We start from the raw sequence: 20,167 nt of genomic DNA on the forward strand, positions 1-20,167 counted from the left end.
AAGTATTCATTTATAAGATATGGCTAACTCTCTCTTGTGCTTATATTTTTCATAGCTTTTTATCATGTTTGCAACAGATTAGTTATTTGAGAAATCTATTTTCACTCAAGAGAACAGTTGCAATAAAGAAATCGTGCTTTGTAATGAAAAGTTAGCATAATTTACCAGAGAAAACACAGAACAACTCTTCCTGAATCGGTGCCCGTTCTGCCTGGCATCTACTGACTGTTGCCTCATCTCCTTTGCCTTTGAGAAAGGCAAAGCCTTTCTAAGCAATGTTTGCAACCCAGAAAAGACAGCTGAGAAGAATGAGAAATGGGCAGCCATACAGACCTGTAAAAAATAAGCTGGATTCATTTTTAATGGCAAAAGGCAAGGTGTTACAGAAAATCCTGCTCTCTTGCATCTCTCCCTATTGCACAGTATTCAAAACGATACTGATGCTGTGGCAAATGTCTGTGCTGGCATCTCTCTGTGGCACAGCTGAACTTTTACATCTTGTCAGTAGAGTTGTGTATTTGATAATGAACATAAACCAGCAATATTGGATGCAAACCTTATGATTTTGTAGCAGAGTTATGCCAGAGTACTCATGCGGGTAGTTTGGCTGAACGATCTGTCTCTAAACTCCGTCTTTGTATACAGTTGTCCACTTTCAATAATATAAACACAAAGGGAACAATTATATCTTACAGTTATGCGATGTTTATCTAGCACAGATCCACTGTCCAAGTCCATAGGTATTTTTACATGCTGACTGCTGTAACCAATGCAAACCAGTTTGAATGCAATCCCACAAACAGCTATTTTAAAATGGAAACATTCAGTGACTGTCTCGCTCACTACTTACCTGTCTTAACTACTGCTATGGATAAAGAGCTGATTAAAAAGATAAGTTTTGCACCAGGATCATCGTTAAGTGGAGCCTCTCCTGAGTTTGTAGCCTTTCTTCTGGCAGCTGTTTCCTGGGCTGACCTCGAATGTGAGGGGATAGATCCTCACGTCATCGCAACACATCTGCCTCGGGACTTCATATAGTCACATTTAAAACTGCATTCAAAAGTACTGCAGAAGAAATTGAAAAGCAGAGTAGAAGTTAACAGAGGTGCTTTGGCTCAAAAACAGCACAGCTGCATTTTACCGTAGCTGAAACTTCAGTGGGATCACTGATGGTGACATAAGGTACAGCATTGCAAACAAGGTAGCAAAAACAACATGCAAATTTGTGTTTACAAATGCAGAGAGTTTAAATGAAAGTTTGGTTTAGGGTGCAGTACTTTGCAGGCTGCTCAGAGAAAAATATTCTGTAGAGAGTCGGAGCCAGAGGAGCTCAAATTCACTCTTCCTGCAGTGGTCGAGGAACAAGCCAAGCTTTTGGTTGGCCTTTCTGTTACAGATCCAGAAGAACGTATCAAACAGTTATAATACTGGAAGGGGGTTTTGATTATACAAATAAGAAATACAAGGATTGATTTTTCATGGGACTAAGAGAAGGAGTGTAGAAGAGGAAAAGCTGTGATCGAAAGAGTGGGCTTTCTGGGAGACTATGGCATGAAAGCCTTCCCTCCATGGGTTTGTTATTCAAACTTTAAACCTCTGTTGATTTTCTCTGAGCAAGAGCCTGAGTAGAAGGGAACTTCTGTACAGTTGATGTAAGTGTAGCACTTTTTGTGTAAAACTGCTGAACATGGCAGGCTGATCTCGGCACCTTTGCCCTGGACGTGCTGAAGGGATGTCTCAGGAGGGTGACGTGGAGGCATCAGCAGCTACCAACATCAGCATTTCATTCCTACCGAGGCATTGTATGGATCTCTGGAAGACGGATCTTTCCATTTAGTTGTATTTTGCATGTTTAATTTGTTTAACATACATCATGAGAGACCTGCATACTGCATGGCTATGTATTTTTCAAAAAGGTGGTAAGCCACCCTCTCTGTGGTGGTCTGAACAGGAAAATACAAATTACTTTAACCGTTGCACTACATAGGAAATCTGTACCTATGCAACAAAAACAGGTGGACATTTCAGCATAGGTGTGACATGAGATATACTGCATGCCTATTGTGGAGGATTTTGAATTTGTTACCTATACAGTATTTGCAATCGTAAGTTCTGTTATTTGCTTATTAGCTGAAATGCACATTATCATTTGTGGCCTTTTTCTCATTAATCTTATTATGATACTTTAAATAATCAAGATCGACTGGAGGGAGATTTATTGCATGCATTTTTTTCCCCCATTACAATTATTTTTGAAATAGTTTTATTCTTCTTGCTTGACAAATGCTGAGTCATTTCCTTTCTGCTTTTTATCTTTAATCAACCTGATATCCAAATTCACAATGTACTTTAGTTTAGGTGCCTCCTTGCTTTGCGAAACAGAGAGAGAGAAAGCACATCAGTCCTTACAATGCTGGAATGGCAAGTTGATAAAAGTATATTAAATTAATTGATTCCTAACCAATTGCAAGAGGAAAGCATATTGCATTTTTGAAATAAAGTATCAGAAAAACTGAACAATTTGACATGGAAACAGCCATATGGCAAAGTCTGTTTCCTCAAAATGAAGTTTAAAGATGAAAGGAGTAATTCAGTGATCAATTTCTGTTTTCAAAATGCATGCAGGCACTTGGGAGGCAGTGACGCTTTAACTCTAGCAGGCTCAAGTCCATCTAAGACAGTAATATCATTAAGACTTTTCTGTAGTGTAACTGCAATTTAGTATTTAATGCTATTTTGATGCTTTCTCAACTTTGCAATATTTCAGGTGGTTTTGTACTAAAATAAATACAGAATGAGTCAAAATCTCCAGGACAGAGAAATGTTTCTGGGTTTATCTGACTCTCCTCATCCAGTTCTGAACAGCAGTGTTAAAAAAATGCATTGACCAAGGTTGCCAAGAGTATTTTGTGCTCTTCTCTACTTGCACATCACTAGAAAATGCACTGCTGACTGAATTCTTTAACCTTTTGACAATATATTATGAAGTGCTAGCTGGCAGGTAGTTCAGTGCTTTTTTTCACAGCAAGGCCCTATAATGTAATCACAGTTGTAAAAGGAACTTGTGAGTGAAGCAACTTGATCATTCCTCGCAGCGCTGCGGTGCCAAGTGCTTACAGGAGAGCAAGGGAGAGGAAGCACCAGGACCCAAGGGATTTATTCTACCCAGAAACAGCACGAGATATTTAAACAAAGGTGAAGCTGCTTTAGGTGCTGTCTGCATGCTAAGGATTATATCGTAGCCGATGTTTAATTTTGCTTAAAGCAGAGGTAAGCCTGTATTTTCTGTGTGTTGCTGTGATGAGCCTGCGTATTAGTCTGATTTAACAGCATGTGTTAGTCTGGGGTGGTAACTTTGCAATGCTGCAACCACTGAGGAAAAACCTGTATCAGTGTGATCCTCCCTTGATCTGATCCACCAGAAATGGCCTCTCAAGGCAGGTTAGTAACATCTTTAAAGGGAAATGTAATAGCTACCTGGAGGTGCTGCTAGTGGTAAAATACAACTTGAAGGGCTTGAAAGTTGCAGTCCGAACAAATCGAACTACAGAAAAGGTACAGAATATTCAGATCCGTTAACAGGATGCTACTTGTTGTGAGAAAAAGGAGAGTACTTTCTTAAGCTGTAATGTCTCCTGAGCAGTATGCTGTGCCGTTAAATTAGGGCTGAGTTATTATTCAGAAACTTTTTAACTGTACAAAAAGGCATGTGACATCTTTTTCCTAGAAGATGCTTTGGCACCAATGGTTTTGACAGTGTTTCAATTTACCATTTTTATGGAAATTATTAAAAGAATTAGACTTTGGGTTGCTATTCTATACATCACATAGTTCTCAGGAAATTTTTTGAAGACACATAGCAATAGTAAGGTTTTTTTGTTAGTGATGTTGTTTAAATTGTCTTATTGGTAATATCCTCTTGCAAAACCTTGTCTTTTACTAATCATGCTGTAATTTCATGGGTTTGATAATAAATATTTGTATTGGTGAAGGCTCATATTTTTGTCCACCGTTTCAGTGGACAAATGTTCTCACTGTACTGTGTGCTACTTCTCTTCTAAGGGTTGTCTGTTAATAAACAAAGTTGCAATATAACTCTGTGTTATACTGTAAAAATGTTACTGTTGAAGTGCTCTTCTGAGCTTCTTATTTCGTTCCATCTCACTTTCTCCTTCAGACTAACAAATCCAAGTGTATATGGGAAAACGAGTGCTTGAACTTTTATAAACTGTTTATATAGTAAATAATTTGTTGGAAACATGACATCGTTGTTTTGCTAATTGAATTTCACTGAAATAGGCTTTAAGAATTGAAGAACTAGGCATTTATACCTATTTTCAGTTTCATTTACATATTCTGCTTTCACATAGCTCTTTTCATATATTTGAACAAGGTAATTAATATGCTGTTATTTGATATGTTTATAAAGAGTGTTTAGTGCAATCTCAGCAGTAAAAACTCATTACCATATATCATCACTGATTGCCTCATTTTGGCTGACAGTTGCTCCTTTCACTTCATTGCAAGTATGTGGACAAAACTATTAATTTAAAAATCTTTGGACAAAAATACTGATAATTTTAGAAGCCATAACTAAACTTTATTTTTTTTAGCAGATACCCTTGCTTTTAAATTAAGATACATGTGCCCTGGTTAGGCACAGGTTTTCTTCTCTGACATGAGAAATTCATATGTATCAGGTTATTAATACAAAACCGCATGCTTCTTTTTACATTTTTCATTCTCAGTAAATACGCCCAGGACCATCTCTTTTTAAGGATACAAAATTTGTAAAAGCAGTTGCTTAAAGTTTTGAGGCCACCTTCAGGTAGTAAATAATAGCCTGATTTTCAAGTTATTGTTTACTTTTGTTACGAACATGGATCACCCTCCGTTCTTGTCATTTGTTGTCAAAGAGTTATTTCAGCTTTGCAGAAGTCAGTAGGAGCTGCTGGATAAGTAAAGTTACTTTCCTTTGAAATCTAAGTGCAAACTGTTAAGTGTCTGAGTTTGCAAGTTTGCTTTGCAAGGAATAACACGGTCTGTAGCTGAGGTTCTGCAGTGCACTGCCTAAAATGCCATGGAAGCATCAATATAACCATTAACAGCATTTCAGTAAAGTCACCCTTTGTTAGGATTCTGGCTTTTTGATCCTTTGTCTGCAAATATGTAAGAAAAAAAAAAAGTATGATGTGTAATTGCACTATCAGTTTTGTATTATCTGAAAATATTTATTGGGAATGAAACTGTTTTGCAAGCTGAATGTGTGAATTTATAAATACAGTTATGAGCTACCGTTTTTCCAAACTTCTGGAAAAAAAAAATACGTCTTCATAAATTATCTCAGCTGAAAAGGGTGAATATTATTTCTAGAAAGTTTTGGTATTCATAATAGTATTAAAGTTGTGGGTTTGTTTTAATAAATAGAAGTGGGGGAAAAGTACACAATATTTTATTTTTTTTATTTTAAACCTCAGGATCTAACACCACAGAATATAAACAACATTCTACTTTCTTTGAATACATTGTGTGATAGTTGGAGGAAATATTTAAAAGACCATTACTGCAATGTTTCAGATGTCTTTTTATAAGCAGCTTTAGATATTGAGGAGAGTATAGCAGAATACACAGAATGGAAAATACAGTGGAGCATTGCAGGATATAAATGTAGGAAAAAAATGTATTTAAATGTTGTATTTTTTGTTATTTATCTTCTGTCTATAGTCACTATGCATTTTCAGTCTTTGAGATCAATCTACCGCTGAATTAATCTGAGAGATGTACACATGTAGAAGAAAAAATGCTATTTGAACTATGTCGTCTTTTCTTTCTGTGTTTTAGGTCTGTTAGCCAAGGGGCGCTTTAATTCATGTGTAAATATATTTTGTTGTTGTTTAAAAGTGCTACATGCGGAGTGAGTGGGATGCTGCAGAACTTGTAAACTCAGCAGGTCTCCAAGCAGCCAAATTTGAGGTTGTAAATCAGAAAGGACCGGAAGGAAATTTACCCCTTGGCATTTCTGTTTTGTAGTTCTCTGAACTGAAGATGGCTCTTACTATTCCAGCTGGCATGATCTTGTTGGTGTCTTGCACAGTCAGTGTGAAAACCCACAATATGGTCAGAGTCCTGCCAGGTTTCAGCCAGAGCTGCCTGGAGCTGCAGTCCTCCTGGGCTCTCTTTGGATGCACAAACAGGCCTTATACCGTGAATTATTTGCCCTTGAGTCATGCAATGACATTGAGGATTAGTCCCCTTCTTGTTATCCCTTTATTTGTGGATTTAGCTTTGCTCTCTAGAGTGTTCTTTAAGTCAGTGATGAATTTTCCATGCCACATACCCAGGTGCTGCATGTGTGTAAATTTGCTTCTTTTTTTGGTGCTAACCAAGAAGTTGCCCTCTCAAGGCACCTCTCCTTATAGGCAGTACATAGAAGACCATGTCAGGATTGTCTTCTGCAGCCCCACAGAGGTCTCTCACGCTGTCCTGTTGACTAAGTCACCAAGTTTGTGTCCTTGCATATTCTTGTGTGTCCCCAGCTTTGTCCTGTGGCATGTAATACACACCTTGGCATCACAAAATAAAAGCTTTACTCCAGCAGGTCGTGGCACAGCCCCTCCTGTTATTTCAGACTTTCTATACTGAAACATGAGCAAAATGTAGTAATTGGCTTCAGGCACCACATGGAGCTCAGAGGTAAGGCAAGCCAATGGTGATGCCATGTGCAGTCATGTTTTTGCTAAGAGCAGTCATGGGCACAAGTCATTTTGGGCCATTCGTCCTGGCATTGTCCTCTCTGAATTGGATGCCTTTAGAAATGTAAAGCCTGCCTTGAGATATCTCAAACAGACTGTCTTAATTCTATAGATATTATCATTGACCCTTTCCCGCTAATATAACTCCATTGTCAATAGCGTTTTGCTCCTGGCCACTATATTTGAAGGTGATAAGAAGTGAAGGTGATAAGAAGTACAGAATTTGGGGAGACATCAGTTACATTTGATATTTTGTACATCATCATTACATACATCTAGATTTCCATTAATTTATTTTGTCTGAGAAAACCAAAATCAGAGACCAGTTTCTTGTCAGAACAAAAAGGAATCACTGTAGGCTGTATTTATAATAGGTAGACTGAAATAGCATATTGCACACACTCACTGGTGTGTTGTAGCAGGAGTGGCTACAACAAGGCTTTTGATTAATTACGAAATGCTTACAAGCTGTGTATATTTTGTAGCTGCAGACGTCTGCTTTATTATCCTTTTGCATCAGTTATTAAATCTGCAAAAATTATCATCACAATTGCTCTGTAATAGTTTTTGCTAGCTTGTACCTGTTAAAGTACGTGTTTACATGCAATTTATGCACATCAATTTGCACTTCTGTAGCAGAAAACCTTACACAATTGACACAGCAGACAGAAGCATACAGACCATTTTTCCCCTAAATGGTATTCAGTATAGAGACAGCGTCTGCACAATGAATATAGTGTAATTTACACATTGCAGGCAAATAACTGTAACGTATTATTTAATTATAAATATCAAACTAATAAAAATGAGGAGCAGGACCAAGCATTCTCCAATAGATACCCAGACAAAAGCAGAAAATCTTCTCAATATATCATAGCATAGAGTGTTTTATGAGCTTGTACTGTTCATATAAAGACAGCATTGCAAAGATATATGCAGAACTGCTAGAGTGAAAGTAATACAAGATGAAAATCAAAGAAAACAAAACAAAACAACAACAATGAAAAGGCAAAACATTCTAAAGAGCAGTAGGACCACTGATAGTTGTTCATATCCTGTATCTCATTGTGCAGCCAAGGCAGGATTGCAAGTTGTGCCCCAGAATGACTTCACGTTACCGGGGCACCTTTAGAAACAACAGCAGTTCCCCACTCAGCTGTGTGCAAACCAACCGCCCTCCCTCACAAAACTGGGTTTTGCTGAGGGGTTTACAGGAATACACCAACAAGATAAGCTGTTCTCATTACTTTTTGTGCTGTAAGTGGAAGAAAACAATATGATATGCGTAGCTGACCGAGTAAAACTTCCAAAACCTGTGCAACATGTGTTTCAGTTCTTAGTCATGGGCAAAAGCAATTCCCTTTATGCCATAAAACTCTTGACGTATTTTACCATTCTGTCTTGGGTTACTTTTACATTGTATTTCTGATTGTACTGAAGAATACTTATACTGAATTATAAAATGAAGTATGCAGGAGGACTCTAGTCTTCCCAGGAAACATTGTAGATATTAGTAGCACTTATAAGAGGAGGCAAAGGAATTTTTTTTTAATCTTCAACCTGGAAAAAATGTTGACCCCCCCCCAAAAAAAAGGTGGAATTCAGCACAGTAAAAGAAAGCTATAACTTGAAAAAATATTCAGGAAAATATAATCTGGTATTTGCAGCACAGTGAGACAAGCTTGTGGACTTTCTTATGGCCATGCATGAGGATTCCTACTAAATGGTCTACTCATTTAAAATCTGTGGAGCAAAGAAGCTTGTTCAAGCAGCAACATGGAGGTTATCCACGATAATACCAAATTACTCTTTCAAAAAAACCCACTTGCTCTTTTCAGTCTCTGCTGTGGCTCAGAGCTAAGGTTAACGTCTGTAATGTAGTCAATGGATATTTTTTATGATGATTATTTCTGTCAAGATGTTCTTCATTATGCTTTCCCACCAGCCTGGCTTCTAATCCCTAAATTTCAGCACCCACCATGTTGTCCTGGTGGTCCAGAGCAGCATGTCTTTACCAATTTGTGCCAAGGTCATGATGATCTTGTAGCTCCCTTGACTCTATCATCTGTCCCATTTCCTGAGCCATGAATGCTCACAGGCAACTCTGTTCAGCTGCCCACATTTCAGGCTCTACCATATTCTGTCCTTCCTAATTATGCTGTCTAATCTGGCTTGCTCCAGAAAAGAAGGCAGAGGGCAAACCACGTAACCTCACATGCTTCGTAGGAACAGATGGAAACAGAAGCACTTTCAGACAGGTCCCAGCAAGAGAGAGAAATGCACAAAGCAACATGTGTGGCAAACGCTTAGCTACTGAAAACGTGAGAATCCCGCTTTGGTGTAGTGCTCTGCGTGTGGGTTATACTTCCTAGGCTGCCTTTTGGTTCATTTTTGGTGCTCAAGCTTACCTTTCAGCATTGATATACTGGACAAACCATCTGTTTTTAAAGATAAAGCTCTGATGTAAAAGGTAGCATTTGATTTTCTATATACAGAGTCACTGAAATTCCAGCAAATACCTCCCACAGCCACCTGCAGTGTCCCAGAGTGGAGCCTGGTCTGCTGATGTACCTTGTCTGCTCTGCCTCACGTTCCACAGCACTGAATCATGTGTTTTCAGCTGACCAAGGACTGGGAATTTGGATGTGCTGCAGTGGCCCACAGCAAAACCACAGAGTTGTTGGCCTCAGAAGGGAATAAAGGGTCTCTGGAAGCAGCTGATTTCTCCCAGTCAGAGGGATTTGTTTCTCTGCTCTTGAGTGGCCACAGCTAAACAACCCCTGATCCAGAAGGCTTAAGAGGAAAACCACAGACCCTTTCACTGTGGTGATGCCTCTAAGCCCAATATATGAATTCTTTCTTTTTTGCTTTGGCCATGTTTGCTGTCTATCATCTGCTAGCTCCAAAGATGTTACTGTGATAACTCAGGGGGAGCTGCTCTGCCTTGTGATTTCTCCCTGCCCTCCACCAGCTCTCCGGACCCAAAGAGCAAGGACCAGCTCTTCTCCACAGCCTGGGCAATGGGCAAGCCTTGTGGAGGCTACCAAAGCCGTAACTTCTATGCGAAAAGAGATCCAGATCTGTCAACTTCAAACATCAATGATGTCCAAGTGAAACAGGAAAGTGAAAATTATTTCAGAGCAATTCAGTCTCCACAGCAGGTGGAGGTGGAAGAAACATTTACTTTTTCAGATGCTCCCCTGAGGAGACTGAGAAAAGGAAGCACAGACTTTGCAAAGAGTGAAGGAAGGAGCACTGAAATAAAGGGACAAATGCAGGAGAATCTTTTTGTAAATATTTTGTAAAATCTACCTACTGCTTCCTGAAAGAAAGTAATATTACCCATTGAATGACAGGCTGAACTAAATAAAAAAGAACAGGATACTCAGTTTGAAGCCAACACACGCAGTTACATCACATAGAGACTTTGGTAGAAGCATTTCAGTTAAAGGTGTTTGAGAACAATTACCATCATCTACAAGTGTATTTTCTACTACGTGACAGTGGAATTCATTGTAGATCAGCTATTGCACCTTGAGCCCATAACCACCCCTGCAAATGACTGGAAGCTCTCTTTGCTCAAGGGGAACACGAAACCTTCCAGGTGGAACTCAAATTGCATTTTAAAGAATGTGTGATGGAAATTTTTCCAAATGGATCAAATCTTTAAACAGTTTCACAAGACTGACATTACCCTGTAGTGTTCAGATGCAAGCCCAGACTGGTTACTTTGAGGAATTTATGTGGTGAAAAGCAATATTTTGCTGAGTCACAACATACTGTTTTTTGATACTAGGGATTTTAGTGCTAACATTTTTCTGTGGAATGCATGAAGGATTTTTTTTCCCTCTTTTTTTTCTGTGAGAGTTGTAAATTCTTTTGTGGTCACCCAACCTAACTAACAAGGTGGCTAGAGACACCTTACCGAGTATACGGTTAGCAGATATGGTCACAGTCATCCTGTCTACACTTGAACTGTGTAAAGGTTATTCATTAAACACCTAATTTCTAACAGTTTGCCCTAATGAAGACCTTCAGTTTGCAGCCCTTTTAAAGAGAAGCCATTGCCAGTTTGCAACTGAAGAATGATGGAGATTCTTTCTTCAGTCAGAATAATTGTTTAGTATTATTAAATAGTAATGGTCAAGTCAGATCACTGTTCATGGGGGAAAACTGCAAGGAAAGGCTTTGCTCTAAGTTGTCATTCTAACCATCACTTGTTTTTCTCTGCTTTCAGAAGCTGGCAACAAGAAGCTAAAGAGCACGATACAGAGAAGCACAGAGACAGGGATGGCAGCAGAGATGAGAAGTCGTATGGTTCGACAGCCAAGTCGGGAATCCACTGATGGCAGCATAAATAGTTATAGCTCCGAGGGCAAGTAAGTGGCATTAAAAATATCAGTAATGTAGGAGAAGTTTCCTGTCTTTGTGAGAAAACTTGGGATGAGAACAGAGGTCCCAGCTCTGGCTGAAGGGGATAGCTCTGTGTACAGATTGTTTCTCTTGAAACATTTGCAAACTGACCTATTTTATGCACCTAACACAAATTTCTTGAAAATTGAAACTGAGAGAGGGCTTATTAAGGATTCATTTTCCCTGTCATCCAGTGAGGCATTTTGTTCATCAAAAGACAACTAAATTCAGACTGCATTATTCAAAACAAAACAGAGGGGTCCTTTTTCTTTGAGTTATGTTTGGATTAACTCAGAGTTAAACTTCAGATGCTGTATGTAGATCCCTGTGATATGAAACTCTGTTCAGTAATACTGCAAACAAAGAAAGTTTAGTTTGGAGTTGGTCCAAGTCTCTTACTAAGAATTGTAAAGCCAGAGCCCAGCTGCCCCATCAGCTGAAATCAGGGAGACAACTGTGGGGAGCGGGGCAGCTGCTTTCATTCACTACTGCACCACTTGGTATACAGAAAAGGAGAACAAAGACAGATCTGACACAAAAGTGTGCACAAAAACTCCAGTCTCCTCACAGCTCTCGGTGGGACTCTACCAGTGTGCCAAGGCACAGGGGTCACTAAGGAATTCTCAGAAGATGCCTCCCCACAAAAAGGGAAACTGGGGGTAGGCAAATCTACCCTATGGACCTGGGAAAAAATGAGAGATTGGGACATCTTTGGCTTCATCTTTTCATATGCTTATCGTGTTACCACAATTACTACTGCAGGTTCTATAGGGCATGAAGAGCCAGGGGCAGCCATGGTGGTGCCAGGGAGCTGTATAAAGGTGCAGTTTCTCCATCATCAGATTATCTCACCACCCTCATTTTTTTCCGATGAGGGTGGTGAGACACTGGAACAGGTTGCCTAGGGAAATTCTGGAAGCCCTGTCATTGGAAGTGCTCAGGGTTGGGGCTTTGATCAACCTGATCTATCTAGTGAAAGATGTCCCTCCCCATGGTAGCGGATTTGCAACTAGATGGTCTTTCAGGTCCCTTCCAACTCAAACTATTCTATAGTTCAATGATAATGCTAAGAATCACAAAAGCCACATTAAAAAAACAGGCTCCATCATGAATAACTCAAAAGCAAAAAGTAGATAAGCATCAGATGAAGAATGAGGGACAAGAGTAAAATACCACAGTATTTTTCCCATTGTGACTCTGTGATAGGGCATTACCTTTACCCTTTCAACACTCCATCCTGCCATCCTCCTTCTTCTCTCTAGGTTGGACCATCAGTTTGTAAGGCACCAGCCATTCACCATGGTGGCAAAGGGCCCAGTAAACTGGACCCTGCTAAGAGTGAGCTGGGAGGCCTGTTTCCCTGGTTAGCAGTATGAGGGAGGTGAAGACCTTTTCAGGGGTACAGCCTAATTTTCTGCTCCACCTTCAAAGTCTGTAAATAGATTTGGAAAGGCTGGGGCAGCCGAGGTGTGAATCTGGAGGTCACAGTGTGCAACTGGAGTACAGAAACTGCAAGGCAGAGCCTTAAATTGTTGACCTGAGAACTGGCCTCTGAGTAAGGCAGAGAAGAGAGAAGCCTGGGAGGCAAACGAGTGCTCGCTTCTTATTGGGAAATATTGCAGGCTGAGTGTGCATAGTGGGACTTAATCTGAAATTTATCCTTTAGAATTAGGTCCAGCTTCACGGTAAAGTGAGCTATCGTAAACTGGCAGTCACACTATCTGCATCTGAGGTCTTGTTTCTGCCTCCTTAGCTCCTGTGCCTGTTCCCCATCTCTTGCTGCTTCAGCGCCAGTTCTGCTTCTGACCAGTCTCCTTACCTCTCTCAGTGCTCACATACAACAGATTTCTTCACATCTGTCCACCTTTGTCCTGCTTTTTTGATCCATGATTTCGTACCAGCTCCTTAACTTTTCACTAAGTTTCTGTCCCAGACTCTTGGTTTGATGGAGTTGCCACCTCTTCTGGTTGATCCCTGTTCCTCAGTATAGCTCAACTTCATTTCCTGACTCCAAACACACTTTGCACTTGACCTTAGCCTTAAACACTGTCCCTGATCTCCACATCCTTATTCCAGTCCCTGCCAAGAGTACAGAAACAGTGAGGCCAGTGAAGTGTGAACACCACCAATATCTAACAGTCACTCTGAAGGGAAGCCCAGGAGAACAGTCCAAAGGAGGCAGATAAATCTCAGGTGAAACAGTTAAATATATCTTCCTGCAATGAAGGAAGAGAAACATTCCATGAACAGGACAGAATGCCATAGGCAGAAGGGATACCAGAGGACTCTGTTCAGCATGGTGCTGTATTTTATGGCTTAGAAAACATCCCTGAAGTCTTCTATTTTTCTGTGATTCTATGATTTAGCTGTAGATCAAAATCCCCAGATGCTCTGTAAACTTGCTTGAGTTCGATAGAATAATGTTACTTTACAGCAGCTCTGGATTTAGATCACAGTGAATGAAGAATGTTAAATGCAGAGATTCTTGTAAGAAAGATGACCAATAAAGCAATTTTCAACTGTTTAATCACTTCCCTCACGTGCATCACCGGCTTATTTGTAGAACTTGAGTTGGACACAACTGCAAGGTGGAGGGGAAGCTTCAGAAATGCATCATGGAATCAGGGGTACATGCACTGTGCCAGCTGATCCTAAAATCCTCTTCCTCACAGCCTTCTTCTTATTATTATTCTGGGCCTTTTTCAAACACTAGAAATGTCACTTTTAACTTGAGATGTTATTTCTAGTGTCAGCATGACTCAGTTTTTGATAGCACCTTGTATTCAGACTTCCCCTACACTTGAATAGCAAAGCTGTTAGCTAGGTTTTTCCTCTCTCCTTTGAGATTCCCATCAAAATCAGTGAGAGCTTGACTTTGGTTGCTTGAGTAGTATTTTGTCTGCAGCCCACTCTTGACATTAATGTAGGCAGGTAATGATGACAATTGGAAATGCCTGTATTAATTTGCACAGGCTACGTTTCCTTCCATGTGCATGTGTGCATGATGGTACTGACTTTATTTCCAGAATCACATAGTTTATTGGCAGTATCATGCCTCATCCTGCATTTTATAAGACAAATCAGATGCATAGCTCAACTTAGAATGCAGATTCCTACAGTAGTTACCCCAGGTACCATATTATGTTCTTCCGCTTGACCCATAACTGGAGTTCAATGAATTAGAATTAATACACATTAAGGTGAATGTCTGCTTCACAACCTTCATTATTATGTGTTTGGCTAGAGGTGTCTGAAAAGTGAGAAGGCTCTCAAGTGAACTTTTCCAATGTTGTTAGCCATTCCATAGTAAAATTTAACACTTATTTGGGGAAAAAGGCCAAAGAAATGAGCAAGAAACTTTTCATAGTAGAGGCAAGAGTGAATGGGTAGTGCTGCTGTGGAGAGAAGCAGGTTGTATGTCTTGGTCAGGGAGGATGGGCATGAAGCTACATCTCAAGGTTAGGTGAATGCTGATGGTTGAACTGGAGACCATGGGGTTCTTTCGCTCCTCCATCTAAAGAAACATTAAAACCAAAACAAAAATATTTCTAAAAACTAAATTTCTGTGAAAAGTTTACCTTTTGGTAAATCAGAGTTTTCTAATGAAAAACACTGATATTTTCTGGCCAGTTTTAGTTACAGGCAGTCTATATGTTTCTGCAGGAATAATAAGAGCAGTTAGTCTTGAAGACAGGAATCGGCTTTTTATATCCAACTAACTGGGATTTGCAAAGAGTTTTCACTGTGAATTGAGTCCATAAGCCTGATCTGTGGAAATCAAAGCTTTTTACACTAAATATTTTCATTAGGAAGTTTTGTTACTTTCTCCAGTCTAACATGGAATTTCCTTTGAGGGAGAAGCAGGTACAGAATAGTGGATGGTCTGCTGGCTAAGATGCTATCTAGACTTGCTTCAAAGTCTAGTCAAAGTCTGTCTTTCTTTCTTGCTCCTTTCTCTCTTTCTATATTTCTTTTTCTTTTTCCTTCCTTCCTTCCTTGGAGATTGTGTATCTATTAAAAAGGAAGTTGAGATTCTGGAATACAAGCAGCTTGGAAGAGCACGTATATTCATATGTCCTGAAAGAGGGGTGGCTACCAGCTGTAGATCCAGATGTGGCTACCAAAATATTTTGGCCAGGGGGGTGGCATTAGGTTTAACTCTAATCAACACTAGTGCTACCTGCCAGTTTACTGCTTCATTAAACAGCTGCAGCAATCAGATTAATTTAGTACATACATCTGTTTTCCCTGTTTGTTTAAACTGGTGCAGATGGGGTTTGGGTGTGCGTATAGATACAAAACAGTATTACAAGGTAAATGAAACATTCAAGAATGAAGAATGATAGGCTATTAAATTTCTTGAGACTTTATATGTTTTCTCATGCAAGGTCACTCATAGTTAATTCACCTGTCAGGCTCTTCACTGCTCCTGGAGAACTCCTTAGCAAGAACTGTTTTATGGACATCTTTGGGTCTGTGTGCCAAATTTCACTATACTGCTTTGGAGTCCATGGGAGATGGCTTCTCCCTGATGCTGCAGAACAATTTGCGGTTGCACATCCTGCTTGCCTTGTATCAGTAGTACTTTTGAGGTAAATACAGTAGGACAGTAGAAATTAATCCTATTCTTATGCTTAACCAGCTTCTGTTTTTCTTCAGCTTAATATTTCCTGGAGTACGGCTGGGCGCTGACAGTCAGTTTAGTGATTTCCTCGATGGACTTGGACCTGCCCAGTTAGTAGGCCGACAAACACTAGCAACCCCTGCCATGGGTAAGAATAATATGTCCTTTCTGTTAACTGAATAATAAACTAGCTAACACACACTGCCAGACTACAGCACCAACAAGACTTTTACAAAGTGGCTTCCTTCACTGTAAGCATGAAGGTCCTGTACACAGTCACTGGTATTCCTAGCGTGCTAGCAATCGAAATGGGGTGAGAAACAGTATTTGCTCAATTTGAGGTGTTGGCTCATCTCATTTGCAGTTTGAAGACAGGGGTTGCACTTTGCTTCCCACTCAGAATTATCGTGGCTTCTCCATCGTAGCTCACTGCAAAGTCTCAGCTGTTCTGAGTTTACATTTACTTGCCACAGATTATATTGGATGTAACAGACAGTTTTCTGGCCAAACTCTGCACTTGTCCAACCTTCTAAGGCCAGAATGTGAAACTTCTGCCCCCATTTGTAATGCCTGGTAATCAGTTGCTGATAAAGCCAGTGTTTGTCATGAAAGATACAAAATCCTTTTCTACAGCAGCTGCCTGGGGTTATGTGTGACTTTTCCAGGCCAGTCTGTGTTTCCCTATAGTAGCATTAGTTGTATTTTGGCTATGATTAGAGTATGTGTGTAAGTGTGCAACAGTGCAGTACTGTGTAAGTATCTTTGGAAAGGTCTGATTCTTTTTTTCGTGAGCAATTCTTAGACATGCTTTAGGATTCTGAGTGAGAAGTCCCTGATCCACTGGTTTAACCATACTTCTCCTGCTAAAAATTATAAATGACCAATGCTTCTGTACATCTATCGTGGAAGAGTCAGCTTCAGGAAGGGCTACTGAGCCACTTCTGAAATAAGAGAGAGAAACAGAAAGAAAAATTGCAGAACAGAGTATTCTCCTCCCAACTCATGAGCAGAAGGAGACAGAAGATTTCTTGAGAACACTTGGAGTACTCCCTAAGGCAGGGGTTGCTGTGTAAATCCAAATGACTGCTACTAATGCATTAATAAGCACTACATTTCTTAAAATCATATTTTTATTATTATTTTGAAAGAAAATATATTTGTGAGATAATTTTCCCAATAAAAATCTGTGTGATTCTATCAGTATCAATATAAGGCTTTAGATTTCTCACATCTCTTTGAGTCTAGTTTTCTGACTAAATATTTTTATGCAGATTACTTGAGTAATACATTTACTTTCACTTGTTAGAACTGCTTTATTTACTAAAGGCTTAAGTTTTGTCCCCCAAAAAAGCACTCAATCATGCTTTTCAACAATTTTCAGAAGACCTTCTATGTGGTATCCTTTCACTAGTGGCAATTTGAAAATGATTGTATTATCGCTCCCCCTTCTGGTTCCCTGTTGCACATTTTATTTTGGATGTGCTCTTAAAAAGGCTTGTTGAAATTTTCCTGTGAACTATTTTTAGTACAACATAGAGTTCTGTTTATTCAAGCAAAGTTTGATTGATAAAAAAATCTTCCCTGCCGCTCTGTCATACTTCAAGTTCTAAGGTATGAACACTGCTTTCATATACTGCTAGATGAGCACGTGGAAATCTCATGCTCAGTTAATTTCAAAATGCTGCCTTTCTAAACCCGGACCCCAAAATCTATACTCAGGACCATCTATTTGTGAGTGTGGTTTTTTTAGGCAGAGTGGACATGTCAAATATATACATATGTGTGTCATGGATACACATATAGTTTATTTATTTACATAGGCATCATGTAGCTGCCTGTGTCATACTGTGCATTTTTTATTCTAAGTGGCCTGTTAGATTTCTACCCAGCTGCTTTCATGATATATGAAACCACATAGATACGATGCTTTGAGCATCAGCCCATAGTTGACTTCCCTTGCATTTTATTGATCTAGATCAGAACAGAGCTTGGTCTCAAAGTAAGCAGTTTCCTTTTTCTGCAGGAAATGTCATTTGTCAGAACTCAGGCAGAGAAACAAGTCTTAATATTAATAATGAAAGCACCTTCTTATTTTAACGTGTTGCGTCATTTTATTCACTCCAAAAATGAATGTGGAATATTGATAAAACAAGAAAATTGTCACCCCTTACTTGTTGGAGTCTGTTGCAGAAAAAAAGACCTTTTGATCTCCTGGGGGCAGGGCGTCATTCTCTGAAGCTGCGCTGTGACCGTACCTGGTCTGGTTGGTGCCTCTGCCTCACGCTGAGGATCCAGTCAGGGTCAGTAGTTACAGAAGAAGGTTTCAGTATTAGCCTCTACCAGCAGTTCTCCTTCCAACTATGTCAGACAAGGAGCCTTCACACTGCCGGCTCCTGCATCTCAGCTTGGAAGCAGGAGCTTCCAGCCGAAGGGATTTCTGAACTTGATTTTGGGTTTTAGGCTCTCTGAGTGTGGGACCACTGTCAGGGCACATGTCAGCGCCTGGCAACCTGGGGCAGAAGTCTGAGGTAGGAAGCCTCTAGATAATTCAACAGTGCAATTTTAAAGATGTGGTGATTATACCGTAGGGTTGCTGTAATTTTGCCTGCCTCCAAGGAGAGGAAATCCTGAGCTCTGGTAGAAACCATTCACCAAGAGAGGGCACCGTGCTCCTTACAGATACATATATCTTTTAGTATATACATCTTCTAGTCTTCGTTTAAGGATGGAAAAATTCAAGTGATCAGGAGGAGAGGTGACAAGCACACTAATACATCAGACTAGTAGCAAACTAGTCTTTCTGTTTCTCACTGTTGTACCGTCTCCCTGGCTGTGTTGCTTCTCTGAAATGTGAGCTTCTTTCTTCTCCCTCTCAGGTGATATCCAGATTGGAATGGTGGATAAAAAGGGCCAGTTAGAAGTAGAAGTTATTAGAGCCCGTGGCCTCACACAAAAACCTGGCTCCAAATCTACCCCGGGTAAGGAAACAAAGGCAATATAAGAACAGAAAACAGAAACTTGAAATGTGCTGATGAACTGGGGATTGGAGACTTTTTAAGCTCCTCATTAGCTGTCACTACCTTTGCATTTGTTTGGTTTGCTTTTCAACAAGAAATGTGTGCGTGGATGTATCCTTGGGACCAATGTCCACTCCTCACCACCTGGCCAGTCACATCCTACCTTTCAAGGAATGGTTTTCAGCAACTCTGCATCCATTCTGGAAGGAACATTTGCAGAAATATTTCTGCGTATCTTGGGCAAGTTATATATCTCAGGGGGGCTTTGTCGATGTAGATGAAGTCCTTTGTGTTTGTTCCATATTAAAACAAGAGATGGAGAACATATGAAAATGCTTTGAACGAACAGCTGAAGAGACCCACATGCCAGGATCTTCTCTGTGCAACAGTGCCTCAAAAGACTGCAGGTTATGCTAGTCTCAGTGTCAATAATTTGTATAATGAATGAGATTTAATATTGTATCATTTTATAAGGACATTTTTAAAGTTCTAGTTATTTATAGAAATCTTTATTAGAGGAGATTTATAATTGCTACCACAACCACTGCTTACCCTAACAACTGGAACAGTTGTTTTAAATAACATTTTTCCAAAATGGAACTTTACAACCTCCTTAGGAGCTGAAGATAAAGAACAATTAATGTCTGTGTTATCAGAGTGACTTAGTTTTAAATATTCCTTTCAATGAAGCATCAGTGTTTTGTTTTGAAATATCTCTGATCCCTAAACATACATAGAGACTCCAGAGTAGCTATCAGTGACAGCTAATTCCTGGCAAAAGAAAGTGGTTTTAAAAGGACAGAGCTTAAATGTAATTGTTGTTAGTAACATCTTAGATCATTACATTCAAAGTTTATAAAAAACAAATTTATTTCTTATGGGCTGTGTCATTTACTTTATGAATATAGTTGTATTCAGATTATACAGTGAAGACAGCATGTCATTTTCTTTCCACTCAGCTTCCTTTTAAGGCCTTTGTGCTCCAGCTCAGATGTGCAATGTAGATGTTTTTAAGTCCAAACATAAAATTAATGATGTTCTGTTTGCAGCTCCGTATGTCAAAGTGTATTTATTGGAAAATGGAGCATGTATAGCTAAGAAGAAGACAAGAATTGCACGGAAGACCCTTGATCCTTTGTACCAACAGACACTGGTTTTTGATGAAAGTCCACAGGGTAAAGTCCTTCAGGTCAGTTGCTACTTAATCCCATTTTAGGCTATCATGTGGAGAAGCACTTGCATGTTTACTTAAGTTTAAGCAATATGCATAAACCCATTCCAGCTCACTAAGCATTTAATTTTATAAATACCAGCAAACATGTCCTTGTGGCTTGTGGTTTCAGACCTGCAAAATGTCTGGC

At 39.6% G+C, this 20,167-nt stretch overlaps 1 protein-coding gene across 9 annotated transcripts in view; it reads left to right on the plus strand.

Moving 5' to 3' along the window:
• Positions 1 to 20,167, plus strand: part of RIMS1 (regulating synaptic membrane exocytosis 1) — a gene marked incomplete at both ends in the record, with an annotated part of 309,929 nt that overhangs the window by 289,361 nt on the left and 401 nt on the right. For all 9 annotated transcript variants that reach the window (XM_080342600.1, XM_080342602.1, XM_080342603.1 and 6 more), the window contains 4 exons: positions 10,990 to 11,131; positions 15,825 to 15,937; positions 18,666 to 18,767; positions 19,856 to 19,995. In XM_080342600.1, the coding sequence (XP_080198726.1) occupies positions 10,990 to 11,131; positions 15,825 to 15,937; positions 18,666 to 18,767; positions 19,856 to 19,995 (497 nt within the window). The remainder of the gene's footprint in view (positions 1 to 10,989; positions 11,132 to 15,824; positions 15,938 to 18,665; positions 18,768 to 19,855; positions 19,996 to 20,167) is intronic.

The sequence above is a fragment of the Nesoenas mayeri genome (genome assembly GCF_963082525.1).
Source record: "Nesoenas mayeri genome assembly, chromosome: 3".
Taxonomy (NCBI): Eukaryota; Metazoa; Chordata; class Aves; order Columbiformes; family Columbidae; genus Nesoenas; species Nesoenas mayeri.